The sequence below is a fragment of the Balaenoptera ricei genome, chromosome 21 (genome assembly GCF_028023285.1).
Source record: "Balaenoptera ricei isolate mBalRic1 chromosome 21, mBalRic1.hap2, whole genome shotgun sequence".
NCBI lineage: Eukaryota > Metazoa > Chordata > Mammalia > Artiodactyla > Balaenopteridae > Balaenoptera > Balaenoptera ricei.
The window spans coordinates 38,146,405-38,171,260 of record NC_082659.1 but is presented as its reverse complement, the minus strand read 5'-3'; the positions used below and the strand labels follow the sequence as shown (position 1 = coordinate 38,171,260).

Genomic DNA, 24,856 nt, shown 5'->3' with positions numbered 1-24,856 from the left:
AGAGAATACAAGTGAAAGCCACTTGTCTAATCACAGCCAGCTTAAACTAAACTTTGGAATATTAATGCACCAAGTCTCCCTTGCTATGGAAATGAATGTAACATCAATACAAATTAACACCAGCCATAAAATACAAACTAAACTGATTTAAATCCCTTGACTGTAAATAAGGAACTTTAAAGATGCTTTAGACAAGACATATTTTGATCAAAATTCTGGGCTGGTAGTTCTATCCCAATATTGATATTTAAAAATTACCCCAAATACAACACTTATAATACACAAAATTATGACAGAATAGACAAGTCTAATCATGCTATGAATTAGTGGACTTTTATAACAAGACTCAACAACCCAAAACAGAAGAATCATTTGTTTCAAGTGAAAAGTTTACCCGGCCTGGTTTATCCTATGGTCTAGGACATAGACCCAGATTTTAAAGAAATTAATCAACCATAATATAAGCAAAATAATATTAAATCACTGTGCCAATTTTTTCTACTACACTAGAAAATGCAGACTGTTCAGTTTGGTTCTGCTAAAAGAAGTTAATTTAAACAGCTTTTAAAATAACAAAAACATAGATATAATCCAGGAACTAAATTTAGGTTCGTATATATAACCCAGTGTTGTGATTACAACTCTACAAAGACGGATTTTATAACACACTCCAAAGCGTCTGTATCCAATAAATCTTACTCCAATTTCCCTGAGAGCAGTTGTTACGGAGACCTAGCCCAGTGATGTCATTCTAGCTAAACACTTTAAAACCTGTGGCATATTTCTGTCAAATATACTTAACTGTAGCAAATTTTAGTTTGAGAATGGATGTGATGTATGGGAAGAAATCACCGTCACTGAGAACTACAACTGGCAAGTAGACTAAGCGAAATAAGCTTCTTTTGGTTAAAAAAAAGGAGGGGATTGACTACAAGGTTTTTAGTAAGGTTAAGTTTTCCTAAAAACTATAAAAGCAAATTTGAAATGGGAATTCCAAGCACGTGGGGCAGCAACATTGTCTACATAATAAGAGTATGCTCATCTGCACTGCTCTCTACCGGGTGATTCCTTCTCCAATTTTTAAACAATAACTGAATAATGGACCATACTGGCACCTCGTATATATTACCTCATTTAATCCGTGTAACATTACTAGACAATTATCACCATTTCAAAGTGAAGACACTGAGCCTGAGTGCTTTCAGTAAGTTGCCCAGTTCACACAGGTAATAAGGAGAGACCAGCAATTACTTCATAATCGCAATACACACACACGCACATCCCCCGTTACCTACACATTATATCTGACTTTTTGAGGTTTTGGACCTCTACTTTCTGACTCTCCCAATTAATCTCTGCCTATGACAGCAGCTACTTACGTATATTTTTGCATCTGCCCTACTGTATTGCAGTCGTTCACTTATCAACATTTCCTACTCAATGATGAGCTTCCGGAGAGAATGGCTCACACCTTATCTCTGTAATCCCAGAACACAGTCCTGTATTTAGCACATCTGCATGCATTTCTTGTTAGTACTTAACAGTGGTTCTGATGTTGATTCTGCTAGCTGCTCATGGGTGGTGAACATTACAGAACCAGCTTCAAGATACCTGCCAACCACTACCTCAAGGAGGGCAGACGCAGGCAGAAAGGAGATTCAATATGATCAGCCTGAATCTGTAGGGTTGTTCTTAACATAGCATTTAGACACTACATTATGTGGCATATAGGGTTTTTCTTCTTCACGTTGAATAAAGCTGTATCTGCACTCACATTAGTCCACCTCCAGTAGTTCACTGCACAAAACGAAATTACAGGACAGCATGACACTCATAGTGCATGCAAGAATGAAAGAAAAATATACGACAATGTAAACCATCAACAGCAGAACGTTAAGATTTTGCCAAAAAGCTACCTTTTCATTACAACACGACTCCAGAGTCCAGAGGGGCAAGACCACACAATTTATACGCTTTCCTACACAAGAAACTAACAGGGTTGGTTATTCATGACATTTGGAGACTGGTACAGTGTAATTACAAAATGACACAGGTTAATACTTAAGGAGACATCAAGTCTCTCAAAATAAAATGAATATTTAAAAGATTAAGTATCTGTTTTGTTATTAAAGTCCTGGAACTTCAAGGAACATATAAAAATACAGATGACTTGGTTCTCAGATTAGTTAACAGAATTACTGATACTTTTTATTCTTTTAGGGGACCTTTTACCTACTAAATCTTAGAGTCTGTGGTTTGTGGTTTCCGTTCCCCTTCCAGTTATAGAAATTGACTGCGAGTCCTTTTGTGGTATTTATCTTTCTCTTCTCATCCTCCACCCACCCCTACCCCCAAACCTGCTTTGGATGTCTGTCTTAATTTTTCAAGACAAGGCAGTGAAGTGAAATGGCATGAACTCTTGAATAAAGAGTTAAAAATGTTAAAATCATATGACTCTCCTCTCTTTAAAGTAATATTAGTCTTCTAGAATACCAATCTAATTCTTAGAAGCAGAAAAAACAGGAAGCTCAATGTTCCAAGAAAAGTTAATAATAATTGATTAATCCTGGCTACCCAGGAAATACACAGCAAGGACCTGTGTTCTACGCAAATAGAGACAACAAATCCGTCTAGAAATACCTGCCACCCAGGGACAAGGAAAACAGAAAAAGAGCTCACGGAGCAAATGCACAAAAGGTTACAGGAAGAAAACAGCATAAATGTAGGGCTGAGCAGGAATCAGAGCTCCATGAAAGCCGTGACAGATCAGTGAGCTCTACAGACAGAAGCAGACGGAGGTGGTGGAGGAGAGGTCATCACCGAACGGGAGGTGACAGAAGTGAGCAGAGGCGAGGAGGAACCAGGCAGGGGCGAGAGGACAGGAACTGAATTACAAGAGGGGACAAGAAAGAACGGCGGGGCCGGCGAGGAGGGAGGCGTGCCCAAGGAACAGACAGTATTTTCAATGGGAGACTGAGTCATAGAAAAAGGAAGGAAGGAGGCCAAATGCAAAGACACCAAACAAGAAATTCTGGACAAATGAGGAAAAATGTAAAAGTGAGACCAGGTGATAAATAGGTAGGGTAGAAAGGCAAAAAAAAGGATAAAGTAAAAGAAACCTCTGGGAAAGGAAATATTAAAAAAAAGACAAATGGTTTCTGGAGTTTCACTATATTAAATTAAATTTTTAAACCTGTTCTTTTGTTTCTGTTTCTCTCTGCTGGGTAAAACTTGATTGAGAATAATGGTTTCCACAATCTCCAGAGGAGAAAAGTACTGATGAGGTCAACTGACTTAGTAGCAAAAGAAGAGCTGAAAACAATAAAATTTACTTATGTCAGTTAACCATCTTAGCTCTAATCCACAAACTAATTTTCTTTCTTTTTTTCTTCTGTCAACTTGTTTCATCCATACCTATTTCCTCCCTCCTGTATTATTCTTATTTTTTAACATCTTTATTGGAGTATAATTGCTTTACAATGGTGTGTTAGTTTCTGCTTTATAACAAAGTGAATCAGCTATACATATACATATATCCCCATATCCCCTCTCTTGCGTCTCCCTCCCACCCTTCCTATCCCACCCCTCTAGGTGGTCACAAAGCACCAACTGATCTCCCTGTGCTATGCGGCTGCTTCCCACTAGCTATCTATTCTACATTTGGTAGTGTATATATGTCCATGCCACTCTCTCACTTTGTCCCAGCTTACCCTTCCCCCTCCCCGTGTCCTCAAGTCCATTCTCTACGTCTGCATCTTTATTCCTGTCCTGTTCCTAGGTTCTTCATAACCTTTTTTTTAGATTCCATATATATGTGTTAGCATATGGTACTTGTTTTTCTCTTTCTGACTTACTTCACTCTGTATGACAGACTTTACGTCCATCCACCTCACTACAAATAACTCAATTTCATTTCTTTTATGGCTGAGTAATATTCCATTGTGTATATGTGCCACATCTTCTTTATCCATTCATCTGTTGATGGACATTTAGGTTGCTTCCATGTCCTGGCTATTGTAAATAGAGCTGCAATGAACATTGTGGTACATGACTCTTTTTGAATTATGGTTTTCTCAGGGTATATGCCCAGTAGTGAGAGTGCTGGGTCACATGGTAGTTCTATTTTTAGTTTTTTAAGGAACCTCCATACTGTTCTTCATAGTGGGTGTATCAATTTACATTCCCACCAACAGTGCAAGAGGGTTCCCTTTTCTCCACACCCTCTCCAGCATTTATTGTTCCACAAACTAATTTTCACACTGACACATACACATCAATGACCTTAGTGACAAACTGCTTTATTTATTAATCACAAAAGCTTTCTCTCTCTCTCACTTTTTCTCTCTCTGTGCTTATCAGTATTTGGAGAAATCCCTGCTTCTTACTACTGCCCTAAAAAAGAAAGGGCAGAGTAAGAAGGTGACATTTACATCAATACTGCTAAAAAAAAAAAAAAAAAAAGTCTGATGGAAGCTTAACACAGGGTTAAAACAATAACAGTGAAAAGATGCAAATATCCTATAAATTTCTACGACCCACCTTATTCTGACTCCTACATAACTGAAAACAGAACACAGAGATCATCCTTCATTTCCATCTAGAAACAACAGAGAAAACAAAACACTTAACAAGAACATAAAAACAATAAGGAAGAGCCATTCTGAAAAAGAAGGGAAATTATTCTACTCTTAATCCTAGGAAATAACCAAGGGTAGAAAAGCTTCCGTACCAAAGGTCTATTTATGAAGCTGTAATTCATATAACTCTTTATTTTTAAGCTGAAAAAATATAGTCATCAGATTTTTGGTCCAAAAAACTGTGCAAGAAAAAAAGCAGGCACACACAGAGGCTGAGAGGAAGATAAAGGAAGATGAACCTAAAGCCGCAAAGCTTTGAACAATCACTGAGAAGAAGCAGTTTCTCAACATCCCGCGCCTTGAGGAATTCTTCAGTGAAAGTCAATTTCTGAAGGCCAACATCCTATTATAAGCTCCCATTTCTCCTATTGTATCTACTATTTCTCTATCCACACAGATTGAAACTCTGATCGTAAGCAGATTACCAGCTTTAGCAGCAGGGGTAAAATAACTCAAATATTATACACAAAAGCAATGGGTTAACAAAGACAATGTAAGAAACATGTAAAGAAATATGCTAGAGTCTTGTTGCTCGTATTTGCAGAACTATCTTCTTTCAGCTGCTCAAAAATCCTAAATGGCATTGGGCCGATTCTTGAAATTTGCCTTTTCTTCAGTTTTGTGTTTTTTTTTAAACCATTCTTCCACGAATATCACAACAGGTCACTCGGCCATACAGTCCATTCACAGGCATCTGACGTGATTATTTACTTCTGGAAACAGCTGCTGAATTCCAAGGCACTGGGACACTTCTTGAAGGAACAAACCTGGTTCTCTGGTCTCTACTGAGGACACGGTGAAACTAGGATTCTCTGAACTCAGCGATGACACGGAAGCCAAGCTGTGCTGTTTCCAAGGTAAGATGCCTTGAAAAAAAAAAAAGCTAAAAATCAATCAGATTTTAAAAACAAAAAGACTAATAAAGTAGAGAAAATTCTCACACAGTGTTACATTTTCGCTAAGACTGAAAAATAAGTAACTCAGATAAAAAATTTCAATCCTTCACTTCAACTTTAAATCTATTTTCAAAAAAATTTTATAGGGCATCACAGGTTATACAATAAAAAATACTGCAAATAATTGACTGTTCCTGAAATTAACAAAAAATATCCATTAAAATTGTAAAGAAATTCTGGTGACTGACGTTTTGATGTTTACCATGGCCAGGATAGAAGATGGGCTTTGAGAAAACACTATTTCTCTGCGTTCATATCTTATTTGGAAATGGTATGAACAAGCATGATTTATACTGAGCTATAAAGTATGCTACAGAACTGATGACCTGGAAATTTTCTTCTAGCCATAAAATTCTGAAATTGCATACTATCTGGTGATAAAATCTTGACACCACTGAACCAGCTGTAGGCAAGCCATTTGACTTTGCCCTGATTTTCTCATCTATAAAATACAGGGCTGGTTCTTCTTACATGGGGAGATGGGTACTAGGATCACCTGAGGATGGCTTAAAATACAGATGCCTGCCCAGCTCCAGCTCTAAAGAGCTCTAACCTCTGGGATTAGGCTAAGGCATCTGTTCCTGTTACTGTATAACGAACCTTGGGCCATTCTGTCTACACTCATACTTAAAGAACCACCACACTAGGTCATGTTCAAGATGCAGCTCTACAGCCCTAAGAGTCATAAAACAGGGCAGTAGGGATGCCATTACTCCAGCTTGATAGGTTTAAGACAAATGAATCACTGTGTCACTTTCTCCTTCTCTAAAAATCCCCCGTTCAGAGAAGATGCCAAAACTAAAATTAAGGCTAACGTGCCAATTGGTTAAACACTTCAATGGAGATTATTTTTACCCCAAATTGTCCCAACTATATCCTCGGATATTTAAATAGAACACAACTGCAGGACGATATTCACAGTCATAAGCTGCTGCTCTGACAGGCCATCCCAAAATATGAGCTGATGTTAAAATGATAGCAGCAACATGCCATTTCTTACTCAAATTATAAAGCTGCCCCCAAGACAAAGGTCACACCCCCCTCCCCAGCAGAAGCGACATGTCACTCAGAACACTGTACCTGCAGAGCTGCTAACCGGGGCTGTGGCCCAGGCTTCACCCCAGGGCACCTCCTCCTCTGATTCCTGGACAGCGGGTATGGTGACGTGTGTGCTCCCCTATCGGCCGAGTCATGTGGATTCAATGGGCTCTGTTGGTGCCCAACACCCCCAAAATAATATTGTCAGCTCCCGACTAAAGGGACACAAAACTGGGCTTTCAGAGTATACTACATTCCTTCATCTTGCTGGATTTTGTTTGCAGGCCCTCATCCAAGTCCACATGGCTTCAAAGTGACCTCACTCCAGGTTTGTCACCAAACCAACAGTGCCGTTAAGTTTTTTTCCACCAAAGAAATATTACTTGGTTGGAAGAGGCCTCCGGGCCCCAAGAGTGTGCTCTACTGTCCAAGACAAGCTGAAAAAGTGGGTCAAGATTTCACAAAAGGACAAGGCAAAAGGACAGATGGGCACCAGAAGCCTTCAGTATTGCTCCCATCCTGGTAAATTGCATTCACTAGGGGTTTAAAAGTGTTGAAAAAAGAAAAGCTCTTTCACATGAGTTATTTGACACTGAATTAGTATCTTAAGCAGTCACTGCCCTTTGTCCTGGTGAATCACTGCCCTAGAATTCAACACATACCAAGGGTCCTAGTCCCCTCCCCCTCAGCTTTGAGGTTCAAAATTTGGTTTTTCTCCTCTTGCCTTCAGTCATTTCAAAATACAGTCCCCTCAACCATTTCATTATCAACCTCTTCTGCCTGGAAAATCCAGCATTGTTTCTGCAGCTCAGAGTCACTGCCATCATGTATGCTACCTTGAAATTTTTAAAGAGCTTCCTTTACAGCTGAGAAACTAGGGTCAACTTTTAGCTCTCTTTTCTGTCTTTGATAAAGTAAAACTCCCCAGAGAACCCACACTGATTCAAGAGCCAGGCTGCCTGGGTTCATATCCCACCTCCCTGCTTACTAGTCACATTGTGGTCTCGGGCAGGTGACTTAATTACCTCCCTGTGCCTCAGTTTCCTCATGTGAAAAATGGGATTATAACTGTACCTACATCAAAGTACTGTTGTGAGAGTCGAATACATTTACATGTAAAAGCACATTTTAAGCACTACATCAATGTTAGCTATCATTATTTGCTTTATGTAACTCCAAATTCTCGTATTGTTCCACGTGTGTACACAACGTTTGCCCAACTGAAATACTACCTACGCGAGGACTGGGACCACATTTTGAATATTTCTGATGTTCCCCCATGGCACCTAATATTCACTCAATAGGTAAAAATAAACCTACTCGGTACAAATTATTATACTGGATGAACAAGGAAGTTCTCAAACACAGACCTGGGTAAACATGTATTCCCTGCCCTCGACTAGCCTGTATTTTGGGTGGGGAAACAAAACACAGGAAACGCTCATGCAACAATATAAAGCCATGAAAGATTAAATGCCAAAGTATGTGGTTTAGACAGCTACCATTCAAAGGACTCACTGTGAGCTGGGACTCTGGACAGGGCAAGCCTGCAGTGGCCCTGCCCCTAGAGGGGACTTGGATTTCCACGACAGGTGGGAACAGAGAGAGGATTCCAGGGTATCTGCTCATTCCACACATATTTACCGCACACCTTCCGTAGGCCGGCCTCTGTCCTTGGCTCTTGGAATATGGCCATGAGGGATCCAGAAATGGCCCCTGCACCCCGGGACCTAAAAGGGCACTCACTCCACGTGAGAGCCAAGTTCTGAAGTAAGGAAGAAGGGCCTGTCCTCCAACCCGATGAAACACAACATCCCTTAAATGTCTCGTGAACAGGAGCCAATGCTGGCATTACAGTCACTCCGGCTTCCAACAATGGCAAACATACAGAAATTAATAACTTTTCATGTACTGTATTCTAAATATCTTCCATTGTTTATGAAGCACATTAAAGAGATACTCTCCATATTTCTGGATACAAATAACATATAAGAGATTTACAGACACACACAGTCAGTATTACTGGAACAGTTTTCGTAATAGAGGCTGTGGAGGCCCAGCTGCTCAATTTTGCCCAAATGAAAGCCTATTCATTAAAGCCCTGTGCTTTGTCTCCTCCCGCCCTTTTCCCTTCTTCTTCTACTAGTGGCTGCCCACAGATATCAAATATCTACTAGAAAAGTGCCTGAAGATGCATGTGTTGGCAGGAATCAGTTAGTCACGATGGGTGGAAGTATTAACACATGCATCTTTTTCTTCCTACATCCGTCCACTCATCTCCTCCCAGAAGAGAACGCCTTCAGGTAAAGGAACCCTCTTATAAATACCGACTGGCAAAGCATTCTCACTCCTTCTCCCATGACGGACCACTATCTGAAGATGCGTTAAGTCCAATACGCTCTAATCACAAATAGGACACATTTCCAAGCACTTCGCTCATCCTCTGCAGGCCTCTCACCCGATCCTACTCTCCCAAGATGCAAACTGCTGGATCCCACCATCATTCTCATCATTGTTACGTCTACACAAATTATTACATTGTAGCTTTGGAAACACAGAATAAACTTCTTGATTAAGGAAGTCAAAACTACTCAATTAAATCCAGTCAAAAACTTAACTTCTTCATGCACAAAGTACTAGACTCAAATATGTTTAAGACATGTAAAGGCAAACTGAAAAGTAAGGTAGAACCCCTACAATGTAGATTACTTAACATTCTCAACATTTACATACCCATGAAAGTTAGACTCATCAACAAAGTAATAGCCAACCCAGTTTTTTATTTCCTTGGCTTGGTACTGGAAAATCACGTTCCTGTTTGACTGTCATTCATTAACCCCTAATTAGGAATGTTGCTTAGAAACTATATATGGAAATAGGGCACCTTTCAGAAGGGACCATTAAGGCTTTCCCAACATTTACTTTTTTCCAACATCCAAGCATAGCCTGTTCATTGGGTGACAATGACATGTAACGGGAACTCTGATAAAGAAGAGACACAGGGCTTTGGAAACTATTGAATACCCCAATAAAGGGACTAATTGCAGTTCTGTGCAAATGTAAAGTCTTCTTCCAACTTGAAAAACACATTAAATTACTCTATGAGTCATTTTATGTTGCCCACACCCTTATTTTACAAAAAAAACAGAAACAGAAGCAATTAATGTACATATTCCACATTTGGACACGTTCAAATCAAACTCGTGTACTCGAGTATTTCTAAGCAACCTATGTTTATGCAAAAGGTTATCCGGAAGATTAAATGAGATAAAGCATGTAGACCATTTGGCAAAGGCCTGGCAAGCAATCAGTACTCAACATTGCACATCATTATCGTTCCTAATTTTCCAACTCTGTAATCATACTAAACAGTTATAAAGTTATGCACATGATTATGTATATATAATATATATAAACTAATATGTGTTACTACTAGAAATAAAGCTTTTATGTTATGTACCAAGCAATGCTCTTCATCCAGACAGAGGTGAGTTTAATTTTAACAGAATGATCCACAAAGAAGCAGAGAAAGCTGGCTAAGGGGTAGGATGTTAAATGTTACCTCGAATCTCTGCTTATCAATTAAGGATACAACCTCTACATGGTCTAGTATGAATTATAATCAGCAGTCAGCTGATCCTAGAGAACTCGCTCAAAATGAACAGTTAAGACCTCAAGCACGTGGACAAGTGGCCACTTATTTGCAAGGCTGCGCCAACCACTGAAATCTTATTACTTCAGTACTCATGCTGAAATCCTACATAAATTCATAACCTGTCTCATGCTAGAATTTTGCAAGTCCTTACACACAAAAATTTTAAATATCCAAAAGTCACTTAAACTGACAAGACTACAGCATCCTGGGCACATCCAGTTTTTAGAACACTTCAATAGCCTCCCCCACGCATCATTTATTATGACAGGGAAAATGCAAGCCAGTGAGAGCACGTGCTTTCCTAAGCAAATATTAAAAATAACCCTATGCCCTCATTACGAAAAAGGAAAATCTTCGCGTTTCCAGCTTAATCTCGACCCGGGGCCAATGCACACTCCCACCTCTCACGCCGTGACGGCGCCCGGGCGCGCCGAGGTGGGGCTGGAAGCTGCTCGCGCTCTCGGGAGGACCCGTCCCCTCTCCCCGCGCGCTCGGACGCGGCGCGGCCAAACCCACGTGGACTCCAGGAGGGGGCGGCCGGACCCACCGCCGGGGTCGCTGCCCGGGGTCGCGGGGAGGGGCCGGGGGCGGGGCCAGCGCCGCGCCGCGAGGCCGGGAACGGGAGCCGGGCTGCACTCACGCGCCCGGGGGGCGGCACCGGGGCCGTCGCGGCGTCCCTCCGATTCGCACACTGAGAGGGGGGCAGGGGGGCAGGGGGGCAGGGGGGCGGGGGGGGAAAGACCTGGCTCCTCGTTCCATCCGGAAGCCGCCGGGCCGGCAGGAAATGACGAAGCAGAGGTCGTCCGGTCCGTGCGGTAACCGGCTCCGCGCGTCCGGCCGCGACTGCGGGGGAAAGAGCGCCGAGCGGAGCAGCCGGGCTGCGTGCCGCCTGCAGAGCGAGCGGCGTGAGTGGCCCCGCCCCGCCCCGCCTCTCCATGCGCGGGGAGGGTGAGAGGGAGGGGAAGGAGCCCGAGGGCGCCCCCAGCCCCGCGCCCGGCCGTCCCAGCTCCTCTGCCGCCGCGCCCCAGGCCGGAGGGAACAGTGAGGCCCGCAGCTCCAGAATCGCGGATCGAAAGGCGGCAGTCGCCGCCTGCGCAGCGCAGGGCACCCGGGATGGGAGGATAGGGGGATGGGGGGGACGGGGCGGGTGGAGCGGGCGCGCTTCAGGATCGCACCGCGCGCATCCCGCGGCGGCCGAGCCCTGGCGGCTCCAGCCCCCGCCGCCTGCCGGGGTGGGGGTTACATTGCCCGCCAGACTGCTCCTCTTTCCGGGACTGGCAGGTCTCACGAGTCTGGGCAGGGCCGGAAGCGCCCACGTTTGGGAGTCCAGCGTGCGACTCGCTAGCCTGGGTGGTTTTGGGCCAGTTGTGTACCCAGCCCCCCACCCCGCGTCGTCTGCCAGGTGGAGCTTTCGTGCCTCCCAGCAGGGTGATGGTGACAATTAAATGCATATGTCGACTGCCCAGCACAGGCCCCTCAGGTGTTAATTGCCTTCGTCTTGCTGGTTGAAGGCCTGTGACCTTGTACCCTCCCGCTTCAGCAACCCAAGCCTTTAGCGTTTCAGAGGACTGAGGGAAAACCACATTGATGCGATGGGTTGTGTTGTAAGGAGCTTGTAGACCTGTATGAGTGACTCCAATCTGAACTTGTTTCAAAATAGCAAAGCTGTAAGTGAGAGACGAAATGGATAACATTCAAGACATGATGACAAGTGATCCTCAAAACTGAACCACCTAGACATGGCATCGGGAACCCCAAATACGGGAAAAATTTTAAAACTTGATACAGCCGCTTGATCCCCAGAAGAGTACTAGTTCTCTACTTGAAAGTTTGTCAAACTGAAATCAAGCCCCGGTTGTCACATTTTGCCAACTTTACCTCTGGATAGTTACGTTCAGCTCATCCTAGCAACTCCTTACTGAAATAGTTCAAGCACTAATTTACAGGAAAAATATGTGAAAAAGGTGCAGTTTTCTCAGAAAAGCCCTGAATGACAATCCAAGCACATGATGGTCTTGCTGAAACATCCATTAACTTGCCAGGAACGAACCACTGTAATGCCCCTTGGTGCTTTAGACTTAGAGGGAGGCTGTGAGGTGTGCAGTAGCCACTCAGCAGGTGTGTGTGTGTACACTTGGTTAGACTGTGGCGAGCTGGGAGGGCACCGGTCATAGTTCAGGCCACATGGGAGCCGTGGTCTGTACTGTGACTTTGTACAGGACCATTCCTTATTCCTGACAGTCTTACAAAGGCATGCCATTGGTCATGATAGAGGACCAGGCAGGAAAGGCCTACCCTCGGTGCAAGTCTTTCACAACTGTACTACTAAAAATAACTCAAGTGTGTGTCCCCAGAACAGTAGTGTCACTGGGTACCAATCAAGTTGTATAATTCACAGTAAGATTTCACCATTCTTGGTCAGCAGAATTTCAGAATCCTTCTCTAAGTATAATGAAAAACTGGCATATTTGTTAGAGGAGGAAGACAGCTCTGTAGGAATACACCATTTATTGAGTGGCACATGAACAGAATGTTGTGGAACACTGAAGCAAGAAATTCACCTGGCTCAGATCCAGTCAGGTGTTAGAAAACAGGTAGGAAACACTTTCATAGTGTGTCAGATAAAGGGCACCTGCAGAATGTTTCAGTAGCCATTGTTAAGTCTGCTCCCCTTTTCTTCTCCAATTTGTTAGTAACGCCCAATCCTGAAACCTGCCACCGTCACTGCATGGCCGTGCCGGCCTTTCCGCAGCACCTCAAATCAGACCTCTGAAGTCATTTCTTATGGCCAAAAACAGTCATCGTTATTTTATGTTTTGGTACCAATGAAAATCTAGAAAAAAATTCTAGATTCCATTGTAAAGACAGTTATAGTCTCTGATGTTCCAAAAGTTTCCATTCCTAAGGTAGGCTGATTACTTACTATGAATAATGTTACATCCAGAGAAACTCTGGAGTTCAATTTTAAGGAATAAGAATTGAAACTCTGAATAATGCCAAATCCGCCTGCGCCTTCCACTCTCTTAAAAAAAAAAAAATCCATAGCCAATCTTTAATATCTAGGAATTGGGTATGTTTAATGATTTAATAATATTTAGATCTTGCATCTATAAAGTTTTAAGTTCTGTTTTTATTATTCTCTGGCTAATTTTTAAAAGACCAATCTTAATGCTCATCAGACACTAATAGATGTTTCAGAGGAATGACTCTTGCCCTCAATGTCTAGAATTTAAGTTAAATGGCCATTCACGATACTCACTTTAATACAGTCTGTCCGCAAACGTCTGACAGAGACTTCAGGTGTCAGAACGGGGCCAACATGCCACCTGGCCTGGGAGCAGACCCCAAGGAAATTTCATTCATTTTATGCAGAGGCAAACTGTAAGAAAGAAAACAGACTCTGCCCTTAATATACACTTACTAACTTACTGAGCCAAATCTACACTAAAGAACATTTTGGGGACTTCCCTGGTGGCACAGTGGATAAGACTCCGTGCTCCCAGTGCAGGGGGCCTGGGTTCGATCCCTGGTCAGAGAACTAGATCCCACATGCATGCTGCAACTAAGAGTTCGCATGCCACAGCTAAGGAGCTGGCGAGCCACAACTAACGAGCCCTGGAGAGGCAACTAAGGAGCCCACCTGCCGCAAGTAAGACCCAGTGCAACCAACTAAATAAATAAATATTTAAAAAACAAAAAGAAAAAGACCATCACTCTCCTTTAAAAAAAAAAAAAACATTTTGGAGGCTCACAGGACAGATTGCAAGATATTTCAGTGGAGGAATTTCTGCAATGCCTTCACTGTTGTAGGATGTCTAGAGAAAGTTGGAAAACAATTTCTTGGACATTCCAGATACTTTTTTCCCTTGGTATTAGAAAATGACTATCTTAGTAGAAACTACAGTACAGTTATCACCTGTCATTTCTTCAGTGTTTCTCCTTTTGATAGAGTATCTAAAACAACACTTCTGAATTTCTTTCACATATTAGGTCATTTTACTTAGACTTACCTAGTTTAGATTTAACACAAGAGCAGAACTTTCTCTTTAAGGAAAAATTCAATGAACTTCCCAAATGCAAATAAGAAACCAGTAGCTGTCCCTTGCTACTTGATACACTTGCTGTTACCATTCATTTTCTGTGGGAATGTCCAAAGAATGCATTTCCTTGAATAGAAGTCACAGCTGTGTAAATAGCAAAAAGTACCTTTTTATCCCATAGCTTCCACAGTGGGCCAAGAGGCCAAAACTAGATAAAGCTCCAGACATTTTCGTTTTCCAGTTGTGTCAGGGGCCCGTGGAAGAGCGCGGTCCTGGCTGGCGCATCTCATCCCGACCGCTGTCACGAGTCTAACGCTGTCCTTCTCTCTCAGCATCCCAGCCAGTTCTGTGGACCTCTGTTTTAAGCATTCAGTTGCTTTCGTCTGGGTGATAGTTACAGTTTGGAAACCATGCAGTGACATTTCAACCCATATCCCTTTAGAAATATGATTTTTTAATCCCGAGTTTGAACCTTTATGTAGGAGCTGTGGTGTTTCAAAGTCAGAAATAGGCGAAAATGTGTTCCATGCCTTAGTGATCTAGACCAGGGTTGGCCAACATTTTCTTAACGGGCCAGATGGTAAACATTTTAGGCTTTGAGGGCTGTGAGGCAAAAATGGAAGATGCTCCATTTAAAATGCATCCGTTTAGAAATGTAAAACCATTCTTGGCTCCTGGGCCATACAAAGACAGGCAGGGGGCTGGAGCTGGCCAGCAGGCCCTCTGTTTGCCAGCCCTTGTCCAGCCGTCACACCATCACTAACTGAAAGAAACCCTGCCCTCTTTGCTGCCTTACAGTCCCATGCCTGGTGGTTACGGAGTGATGGGTGACGAGGGCTCCATCGATTACAGCGTTCACGAGGCCTGGAATGAAGCCACCAACGTGTACCTGGTAGTGATCCTTGTCAGCTTTGGGCTCTTCATGTATGCCAAGAGGTAAAGGCTTTAGATTCTCAGGGTTGATAAGAACCCGGGCATTTATAAGTTTTGCAGGTTTGTTTGTTTGATCTAAGTTAAATGCACAAAAATAATTTCATCAGCATTTTTGTTCCTGCTATGAAATCACTGTCTAGTCGGGTCAGCCCTCACATACTGGACACCAGGATTTGGCTTGGAAAACCCAGTTGCTCTGAGAGATGGGGATTTAAGTGCAGCTCTTGGCACCCAGACCAGCTTCTGTATACTCCTATTCTATCATTTCTGGTACAGCTCAGTTTTCTCATTCAGCCAGCTTCACTGTCACCCTTGGATGAGCACGTATTTTGGGCCAATGTCCCTGAAATGCACAAACTCTAACTCCTATGTGTTCAGCAATTCTGTCTTCGCAAATTTCAAGCCCTCCCTTCTGTTTCTTGTGCGTAATATTGGTATGATCCAATTACTTGTCCGTCCATCCCCCAAAACTCAGTCCCCTGAGAACAAGGACTTTTATTTAACCTTTGTGTCCCTGATGTGCCACATGGTGTAAATCCTCAAAAAATATTTCTTGCTGTGACTCCAGATGCTGTAGCGTAATTCAGCTGTTCTTTTCCACACTCCCTGGCTCCTTTCCTTCAAGTACAAGTTAAAAAAAATGCACGGTGAGGGGCGTGCTTTGAAGAGGAAAAACAGCAGTAGTTGGATTGAGCTGCTCCTGCCCGTAGCCATGTGCTTCGTGGCGTCCTCTACCAAGGTCAAAGGCATTAGACAGTTCAGGATAATTAGTCAACCAAGAATAATTGATGCTCCGCCCAGGGAACAGTTCAGTCCCACACTTGCCACGGGACCTGCAGGCTCGCCCTTCCCGACCCTGAGACCCCTGAGCCGCTGGCCCACTGGCCGCCTGGACCCTTGGGGGAGCGGGTGGGGCGGGAGGGGGGGGAGGCGAGAGGAGGCCTCCACAGAACATGGGGGAGCCACTGGCAGGTAACAGCCTTCCCCTAAAAATAGCCACCGTCTCCTCCCCACCCCACTGTTTTAAAGGCAGAGACAGGCTGTTGTTAATTTTAACTAGATGACCCCACTAAGGCCATGCTACTCTATTTAAGAAATCGTTTATTCATTGTTTTTCAAAATTAAGGTCTGCTCACATTCTGTTTGTTCTCTGCCCGCAATAACTTAGCTTTATTTGCATGACATGAGAGGGAGGGGAAAAAAATCATGCTTTTTTTGTCTGAGCATTTTTCCGTACAACAGGGCTCTTTTGCGGGGATTGAGGGGAGACACTTTGTTGTATGAAGTGGGCGTGTTCAGCTACTGCCTTTTCTTTCTTATAACCCTGTGACTGTACACGTACAGCTTCATACTTCTAGTGAAAGAAAGAATACTTGAGCCCAGGAAGCATCTCACGGGAACAAAATAGAAGATGGACTCATGGCCACTTAACGTGCTTTTAATGCAGCTTCTGGTCACTACGATCGTGTGAATGTTACAGTCCTACAGCTATGAATACAAATCTCTTTTCTGCATTGGTTTTGTGTTTTAGAAATAAAAGGAAAATTATGAGGATATTCAGTGTGCCACCTCCAACAGACACTCTGTCAGAGCCCAACTTTTATGACACAATAAGCAAAATTCGTTTAAGACAGCAACTGGAAATGTACTCCATTTGTAAGTATATTCTGTGCTTAATTACATACGTAAGCATATTTAAAATAGACTCTTTGGGGTTGAGTCTCATTGGCAAAGGTTATCAGAAATAGCTAATAATGACACAGGGAACTATATTCAATATCCTGTAATAAACCATAATGGAAAAGAATATGGAAAAGAATATATGTATGTATATCTGAATCACTTTGCTGTACACCAGAAACTAACACAACATTGTAAATCAACTATACTTCAATTAAAATTTTTTTTTTTTTTTATTTTAAGAAAGAAATAGCTGGTAATGAAAACGTAGGGTCTCTTTTAGATGCTCAACACAGTATCAGCAAACCCGTTTTGCATGAAGTTAGTGTTTCAGGACACTTCACTTATTTGGGGCCCTTCCAAGACCCTGAGAAGAGCCCTAGCAACATGTTTCATGTTTTGAAAATTTGGCAGAAATTAGATGCCTTAACAATCGGTGAGGCTGCTGTCTCATCCTTCTCTAATTTCCCTCCTTTGCACTTCCCTCGTGTGCAGTGGCGTTGAGGTGGCCAAGAGCATTTTGGGGATCTGGCTGAGGGGATGTTGAGTTGAACCTACTTTAGTTTAGGTTTGAAATTTTGTGTTTATAGAGTTTGCAGTCACTTCTATTACAATTAAATTACTATGTGCTGCAGCCATAGCAGTATAGGAACGGCTTCCAGGCCAGAGGTTATTAACATGTCCTGTGGTACTAAACCCTGTGAGTAAGTGGTGGAGAAGAAACAAAGGTTAAAGGGCATGGAGCCAGGGTGAATTGTACATCCAAGCCACAGCCTTTGATGCCACCATTTAAAAAAATGAGGTGTGGTTTCCATGGTGTATCATTAAGTGAGAAAAGGCAAGATGTAATTATATATATGCTAGGGTACTGCTCCTTTAAAATCAAATGACCAAAATATCCCCATCTACGTGTAATAAAAATGTTCTATAGAATTTTCTTTTAATTGAAGTATAGTTGATTTACAATGTTGTATTAGTTTCAGGTATACAGCACAGTGATTCAGCTATATATATATATATATATATATATATATATATATATATATATTCTTTTTCAGATTCTTTTCCCTATAGGTCACCACAAAATATTGAGTATGGTTCCCCGTGCTATACAGTAGGTCCTCATTGATGATCCACTTTATATACAGTAGTACGCATATGTTAATCCCAACCTCCCAATTCATTCCTCCCCAACTCCTTTCCCCTTTGGCAGCCAGGAGTCTGTCCTCTATGTCTGTGGGTCTATTTCTGTTTTGTAAATAAGTTCATTTGTATCTTTTTTTTTTTAAGATTCCACATGTAAGTGATATCATATGATATTTGTCTTTCTCTGTCTTTCACTTAGTATAATGATCTCTAGGTCCATCCATGTTGCTGCAAATGGCATTATTTCATTCTTTCTTATGGCTGAGTAATAGTTCATTGTATATATATATATATATATATATATATATATATATATATATATATATATACCACGTCTTCTTTATCCAGTCATCTGTATATGGACATTTAGATTGCTTCCATGTCTTGGCTATTGTAAACAGCACTGTAATGAACATTGGGGTGCATGTATCTTTTCAAATTATAGTTTTCTCTGGATATATGCCCAGGAGTGGGATTGCTGGATCATATGGTAACTCTATTTTTAATTTTTTAAGGAACTTCCATACTGTTTTCCATAGTGGCTGTATCAATTTACCTTCCCACCAACAGTGTAGGAGGGTTCCCTTTTCTCCACACCTTCTCCAGCATTTATTATTTATAGACTTTTTGATGATTGCCATTCTGACCGGTGTGAGGTGATACCTCATTGTAGTTTTGATTTGCATTTCTCTAATAAATAACAATGTTGAGCATCTTTTCACGTGCCTGTATGTCTTCTTTGGAGAAATGTCTATTTTGGTCATCTGCCCATTTTTTGATTGGGTTGTTTCTAAAAATGTGCTGTATAATTACACAAGCCTGGAGGAAGGCTTGGAAAGATACACATCAGATTATTAACATTCATTACCTTGATGGGAACACTGTGGGACTCGAGGGAAAAGATTGGATATTTTTAAAAGAAAGATGTCTGTGTGTTTGTGCGCACACATAAAAAGAAGCAAGAAAGAGTGATCAGCAAGATGTTACTGGTATATGTCTCGGGTGGAGTGGAATTTCAGGTGAAAAGTAGAAAAACCATATATATATTTTTTACACAAGTAGAACCTCTAGAAACTTCTTCAGCATAAATTTTATCCTGAGAAGTAGTAACAGCAGTTCCTTTGGGGATAGGAGCTTCAGGACTAATCAGGTGGGAGGAAGGTACACCTTCCCTGTTTCCTCTGTTGTCCCTTTTGCATTCATGTGTTACTAGTTCAGAATAAGAAGTAAAACTGAATGTAACAGAGCAGCATTATTCACAGTAGCCAAAAGATGGAAACAACCCAAGTGTCCTTTACTGATGGATCCACAGAATGTGGTCTGTACGTGCATAGGATGTTATTCAGCCTTTAAGAGGAAGGAAATTCTTTTTTTTTTTTTTTTGGCTGCATTGAGTCTTCTTTGCTGCGCGCAGGCTTTCTCTAGTTGCAGTGAGTGGGGGCTACTCTTCGTTGCGGTGCACGGGCTTCTCATTGCGGTGGCTTCTCTTGTTGTGGAGCACGGGCTCAGTAGTTGCAGCACGTGGGCTCAGTAGTTGTGGCTCGTGGGCTCTAGAGCGCAGGCTCAGTAGTTGTGGCGCATGGGCTTAGTTGCTCCGCGGCATGTGGGACCTTCCTGGACCAGAGCTCGAACCCATGTCCCCTTCACTGGCAGGCGGATTCTTAACCACTGTGCCACCAGGGAAATCCCAAGAGGAAGGAAATTCTGACACATGCTACAACACGGATGCACCTTGAAGACATTATGCTTCATAATTATTTTTATTGTGAAGTGAAAGAAACCAGTCACAAAAGAACAAATATTGTGTGATTTCTCTTCTGTGTAGCAAATTCACAGAGACAGAAAGCAGAATCATCACCAGGAGTGGGAAAGGAAGGAGTGGGGAGTTACCGTGTCATGAGGACAGAGGTCAGTGTGGGGTGATCAAAAGAAGGGTGCTGGTGGTGGCAGCACAACAGTGTGAATGCAGTTAATGTCCCTGAACTGTACACTTAAAAACGGTTAAAATGGCAAGTTTTATGTTTTTGTATTTCACCTCAAAAAAAAAATCCTTAAGAAAATTTAAGTATTTGAAAAACAAAAACAGGGAACCAGAAGCTCTGTATAGAAAATTATAAATAAAGAGTTAAGTTTTCATTGATGCCTAGTCAAAACAGAAGTTTGTGGGAGTTCCCTGGTGGCCTAGTGGTTAGGATTCGGTGTTTTCACTGCAGAGGCCCGGGTTCGATCCCTGGTCAGGGAACTAAGATCCCACATGCCTGGCGGCACAACCAAATACAAAAAACAAACAAACAAAAATCAGAAGTTAGATCCTATCAAAAAATATTCAGTAGTATAGCATATGCAATTATAAAGCCAGTGTACAGCTGTTTTTCTTCTTTGATGAGAATGGCATAAAATGAAGTTTATCAGAACACCTGTGTTTGTAAGTCATGCTAGTTTTCCGTTGCTGCTGTATTACCACAAATTCAGTGGCTTAACACAACACAGATCTTAAAATTAGAGATTAAAAGTCCTACAGCAGATTCACTGGCTAAAATCAAGGTGTCAGCAGAGTTCTGTTTCTTTCTGGATGCTCTGAAGGAGAAGCTGTTTCTTTGCCTTTTCCAGCTTCTAGAAGCCACCCGTGTTGCTTGCTTTGTGACTTCATTCCCCATCCTCAAAGCCAGTAGCACTGCATCTTTCTGATCATTCTTCCATTTTTATAGCTCCTTCTCTCTCTGAACTCTGCCAGGAAAGGTTCTCTGATTTTCAGGGCCCCTGTGATCAGGTTGGGCCACATAATCCAGGGTAATCCCCCTTCTCAAGGTCCTTACCTTAAACACATCTTTGAAGTCCCTTCTGCCCCAGAAGGTAACATATTCACAGATTATGGGGATTAGGATGTGGACATCTTTGGAAGCCATTGTTCTTGTAAATAGTGAGTATTTGCACATTTAAAGAGTTCCATCGCAGGGACTTACCTCATGACACAGTGGTTAAGAATCCGCCTGCCAATGCAGGGGACACGGGTTTGAGCTCTGGTCCGGGAAGATCCCACATGCCACGGAGCAGCTAAGCTTGTGCGCCACAACTACTGAGCCTGCGCTCTAGAGCCTGTGAGCCACAACTACTGAGCCCGCGTGCCACAACCTCTGAAGCCGCGCGCCTAGAGTCCAAGCTCTGCAACAGGAGAAGCCACCGCAGTGAAAAGGCCGCGCATCGCAACAAAGAGTAGCCCCCGCTCGCCGCAACTAGAGAAAGCCCGCGCCCAGCAACTAAGACCCAACAATGAAGACCCAATGCAGTCATAAATAAATAAATAAATTTACTTATTTATTTAAAAAATAAAGAAATAAAAATAAAGAGTCCCATCACATTGCATCGTTCTTGGTGCTGATGGCATATCTAGTCCTGACTTAGTCTGGAGGTTCAAAAGGAAATAGCAAACAAAATTCTTTTCCTTAAATAGGACTCCCAAAATTGTAAAGCTTTCGGCCACAATAATCTGGATCCACCCTGAGTATATAAACAAATAGTATTTCTTCCTTGGCTGGTAAAAACTTAATGAAAAGACTGAAAGTTTTAAAGCCAAGCAGTGAATGACATTTGCAAAGACTTTAGCCCTGTACTGTCTCTAGTTTCAGGTTAAGACCTTCAATAAATATTTCTCAGAAGCACAAAAAGAACACAGAATTGCAAGGCTGTTTTTTCTTCTAGTTTATGTTACTGACAATGTTCAGTAAATCTCTTAGACTTGTCATTTAAAATATAGTCAAATTCCTTACAATGTGGACAAAAGCACTATTATTAACTTATCTTGAGGTGGAGATGCAGAATAAGAAAGAAGGACATTACAAAATGTTAATTTAAGTTTAGTAGCTTAATTAGTGTTTACCCTATATTTCAATGCTCTGAATAATCCTGATGTACAAAACAATAATAATAAACATCCAAAAATGGATATCAGCACTGCTGAGAAATTAGAGGATCGTGAAGTATAATAAATTTCCTCTAATGAATAAAAAATTGTTTAATTCTAAGCTAATTCTTTACTGAGAATCATGACTTGACTGTGATTTAATGATGTGAGCTCATAATTATTTTGCGATTTTATTAATCGTATCTCCTTTTTTCTTGCTTATTGTTTTGTTTGTTTTTCAATAGCCAGAAAGTATGATTATCAGCAGCCACAGAGCCAAGGTGACAGTGTACAGCTCTCATTGGAATGAAATCTCAGAAAATGAGCCGCAGAAATGATTGTTGTTCAAGAGTGCAGTCTCCTCACGCTGCTAAATCACGAGCAGCATTTTTTTAAAACTTCTGTCTCCATAAAATCATTTTATTTGTGACTTTTCCCCAAGTTTTTGGTGTGTTTTGTTTCACTTTTTGAAACCTCATCTCCAAATCATTTGTTCCACAAATTAGAAATTCCTCAAAAGGCCTGAACACAGAGAGTCTGCACGTACCTAGGAAGATAGACTATCACCAGAGACGGTGACTTTACCTTGTGAAGAATTTGATCCCTTCAGGATACAATCAGGAAATAAAAACACATCTTTGGAAGCAAAAGTCTGGAGCTGATGCCACTTTGGAACTTTTTTGCCAACTTAAAAAATAAAAATCTAATCATTGGAATAACTTCCTCTTCGACTGTGTTCTGGGATAAATATAATACGGATAACGGACTAACATGTGTTCTTACGGCTGTTGTTACCTCTAACCGAATTAACCGTCTTTGCTACTTCAGAATTTGCACAGTAAACTGTCTTTTCTGCGTTGTGAAATTGTGATACGCACCCCCCTGTTAATTGTAGAAGTTTTCTGTGACTGGAGTTTGTTCCCCTTAATTGTATTCCCAGGAGTTTCTTCCACCAGAAGAGTCTTCTTTCGGCCGTGCTGGGGCTACACTGTGGCATATATGGGCACCTCTGACCGGTGTCAGCGGCTTACTTTTGGGTCATGTGACCATCAGTCTTTAATGTAACTGTATGGTTTCTTAGGCTTTTTTTAGCATAATAAGCTTCCCTGCAGACTCTCATATCTTGTACCATTTTTGTACTGTACATTGAAATGTTTTCACCCAGTTTTTCATATTTATTTAAATAAAAGCTGGTTGGAGATAGTGGCAGGGAAGTTCAACTGTCCATGTAACTGTCCATAAATTCGTTTTTGAATCAAAACTATAAGAGTTAGAGTTAATATTTCAAGCATTTTTGCCTTTTCCTTTATAATTATGAAGTAAAGAATATAAATCTTAAATGAAAAGGTTTAGACCAAATAAAATCATTTCAGGGAAGTTGCATTTACTTTTAAAATTTAAATCTTTCAAATATATATATTATGTTCTACAAGGTGAATTGTTGACCAAATGGAATAATTCTTTCTTAATTCACAGATGAGTTTGAACGCACCGCCTGTATGTAGAATGAATACTCGGACTGAAGGATTGTAAACAGTTACAGTTATGGCCTGGGGATGGCAGAGCAGCAAGGGGACAATCTTCTTAAACTTTGCTTTGCTCTCACGTAATCAGGAGCGGGAGCGCTTTACCTGCTGTCCCTGATGTGTGGCACAAATCTGGACGAATTACGAAAACTGGCTATCTCAGCTGATTTGTACAGTGTACCTAAATAAATATCAGTCACAACGAAACGGACTTTTTTATTTGCATCCACTAGACAGAGACAGTCACGACTAAAACCTGACAGGTCATTTGGTGAGCGTGGAACTCTGGCAAGTGAGAGAGGAAGATTCCTCCTCATTTCCTCTCTAAAGCCCGCTGATGGGAGTCACGCCTCCACCAGCGGGATCAACAGCAAGTCCGCCTTTGAAGTTTCCTCTCTGCTTCCACAGCTGAGCTGGGAAAGCGGGGGATGCCTGCAGCCACACTTCAAAGGGAAACCGGTTGATTGTCCTGCTTCTGCCCCTGAATCCACCAAGGGTTCAATGGAACTATTTTCTTTGGAAGAAAAAAGGCATGACTAATCAACAGGTCAGGAACACTTGTGTTCTCTGTTTCCTCTTTTCTCTCTCTTACTGCATGAGACGCTCCGCGGTAAGCACGGACGGGCAGCCTCCCTGGGTGCACAGCTGGGCCCAGCCCGCCGCTCCAAGGGGCACAGACGCTTGCTAACGACCCCACACCGTTTCAGGTGGAGTTCCTGATAGGAATCATCAGAAAACGAGATGCAGAGTTTAGGGTGAAACTGCTGTAACGTCGGAAATATATTTAAGTATTGAGTAAAAATAAGAGAGAAAATGGTAATAAAAATAATTTCAGATATTAAGAATAAATGTATCTTAGTACTATATATAAAATAATCAACAAATTTCATATATCACTTATATGTGGAATCTAAAACAATGATACAAGTGAACTTATTTACAAAAGAAACTTACGGTTACCAAAAGGGAAAGGGGTGGGGGAAGGATAAGTTAGGAGTTTGGGGTTAACATATACACACTACTATATATGAAATAGATAACCAACAAGGACCTAGTGTATCGCACAGGGAACGCTACTCAATATTCTGTAGTAACCTATATGGGAAAAGAATCTGAAAAAGAATGGATATATGTATATGTAAAACTGAACCACTTTGCTGTACACCTGAAACTAATACAACATTGTAAATCAACTATACTCCAATATAAAATAAAAACTTTTTAAAAAGAATAAATGTATCTTAGAAAATATAATTAAAGAGAGAAGGGGGCTTCCCCGATGGCACAGTGGTTAAGAATCCACCTGCCAATGCAGGGGACACGGGTTCGAGCCCTGGTCCGGGA

At 41.8% G+C, this 24,856-nt stretch overlaps 1 protein-coding gene and 1 pseudogene across 3 annotated transcripts; one reads left to right on the top strand and one right to left on the bottom strand.

Moving 5' to 3' along the window:
* Positions 1-11,195, bottom strand: part of LOC132356639 (thimet oligopeptidase-like) — a 73,289-nt pseudogene extending 62,094 nt beyond the window's left edge.
* LOC132356638 (small integral membrane protein 19) lies at positions 11,027-23,719 on the top strand. Of its 3 annotated transcripts, none has more exons than XM_059909570.1 (5): positions 11,027-11,191; positions 15,125-15,262; positions 16,791-16,915; positions 19,911-19,993; positions 22,232-23,719. In XM_059909570.1, exons 2-5 carry the CDS (start codon positions 15,129-15,131, stop codon positions 22,322-22,324), a joined length of 435 nt encoding a protein of 144 aa, XP_059765553.1. In that variant the 5' UTR covers positions 11,027-11,191; positions 15,125-15,128; the 3' UTR covers positions 22,325-23,719. The 3 variants fall into 3 exon arrangements, with proteins under 3 accessions (XP_059765553.1, XP_059765554.1, XP_059765555.1); XM_059909571.1 differs by having other exon boundaries at positions 11,029-11,191; positions 22,236-22,316; XM_059909572.1 differs by lacking the exon at positions 19,911-19,993 and having other exon boundaries at positions 11,034-11,191.
* The last annotated feature ends 1,137 nt before the right edge of the window (positions 23,720-24,856 follow it).

Coding starts and splice junctions, on each gene's coding strand:
- LOC132356638 (XM_059909570.1), top strand. CDS start 15,129: ATGCCTGGTGGTTACGGAGTGATGGGTGACGAGGGCTCCATCGATTAC. Junction 16,916..19,910: donor ACTGGAAATGTACTCCATTT/GTAAGTATATTC, acceptor TCTTCTGTGTAG/CAAATTCACAGAGACAGAAA. Junction 19,994..22,231: donor ACCGTGTCATGAGGACAGAG/GTCAGTGTGGGG, acceptor GTTTTTCAATAG/CCAGAAAGTATGATTATCAG.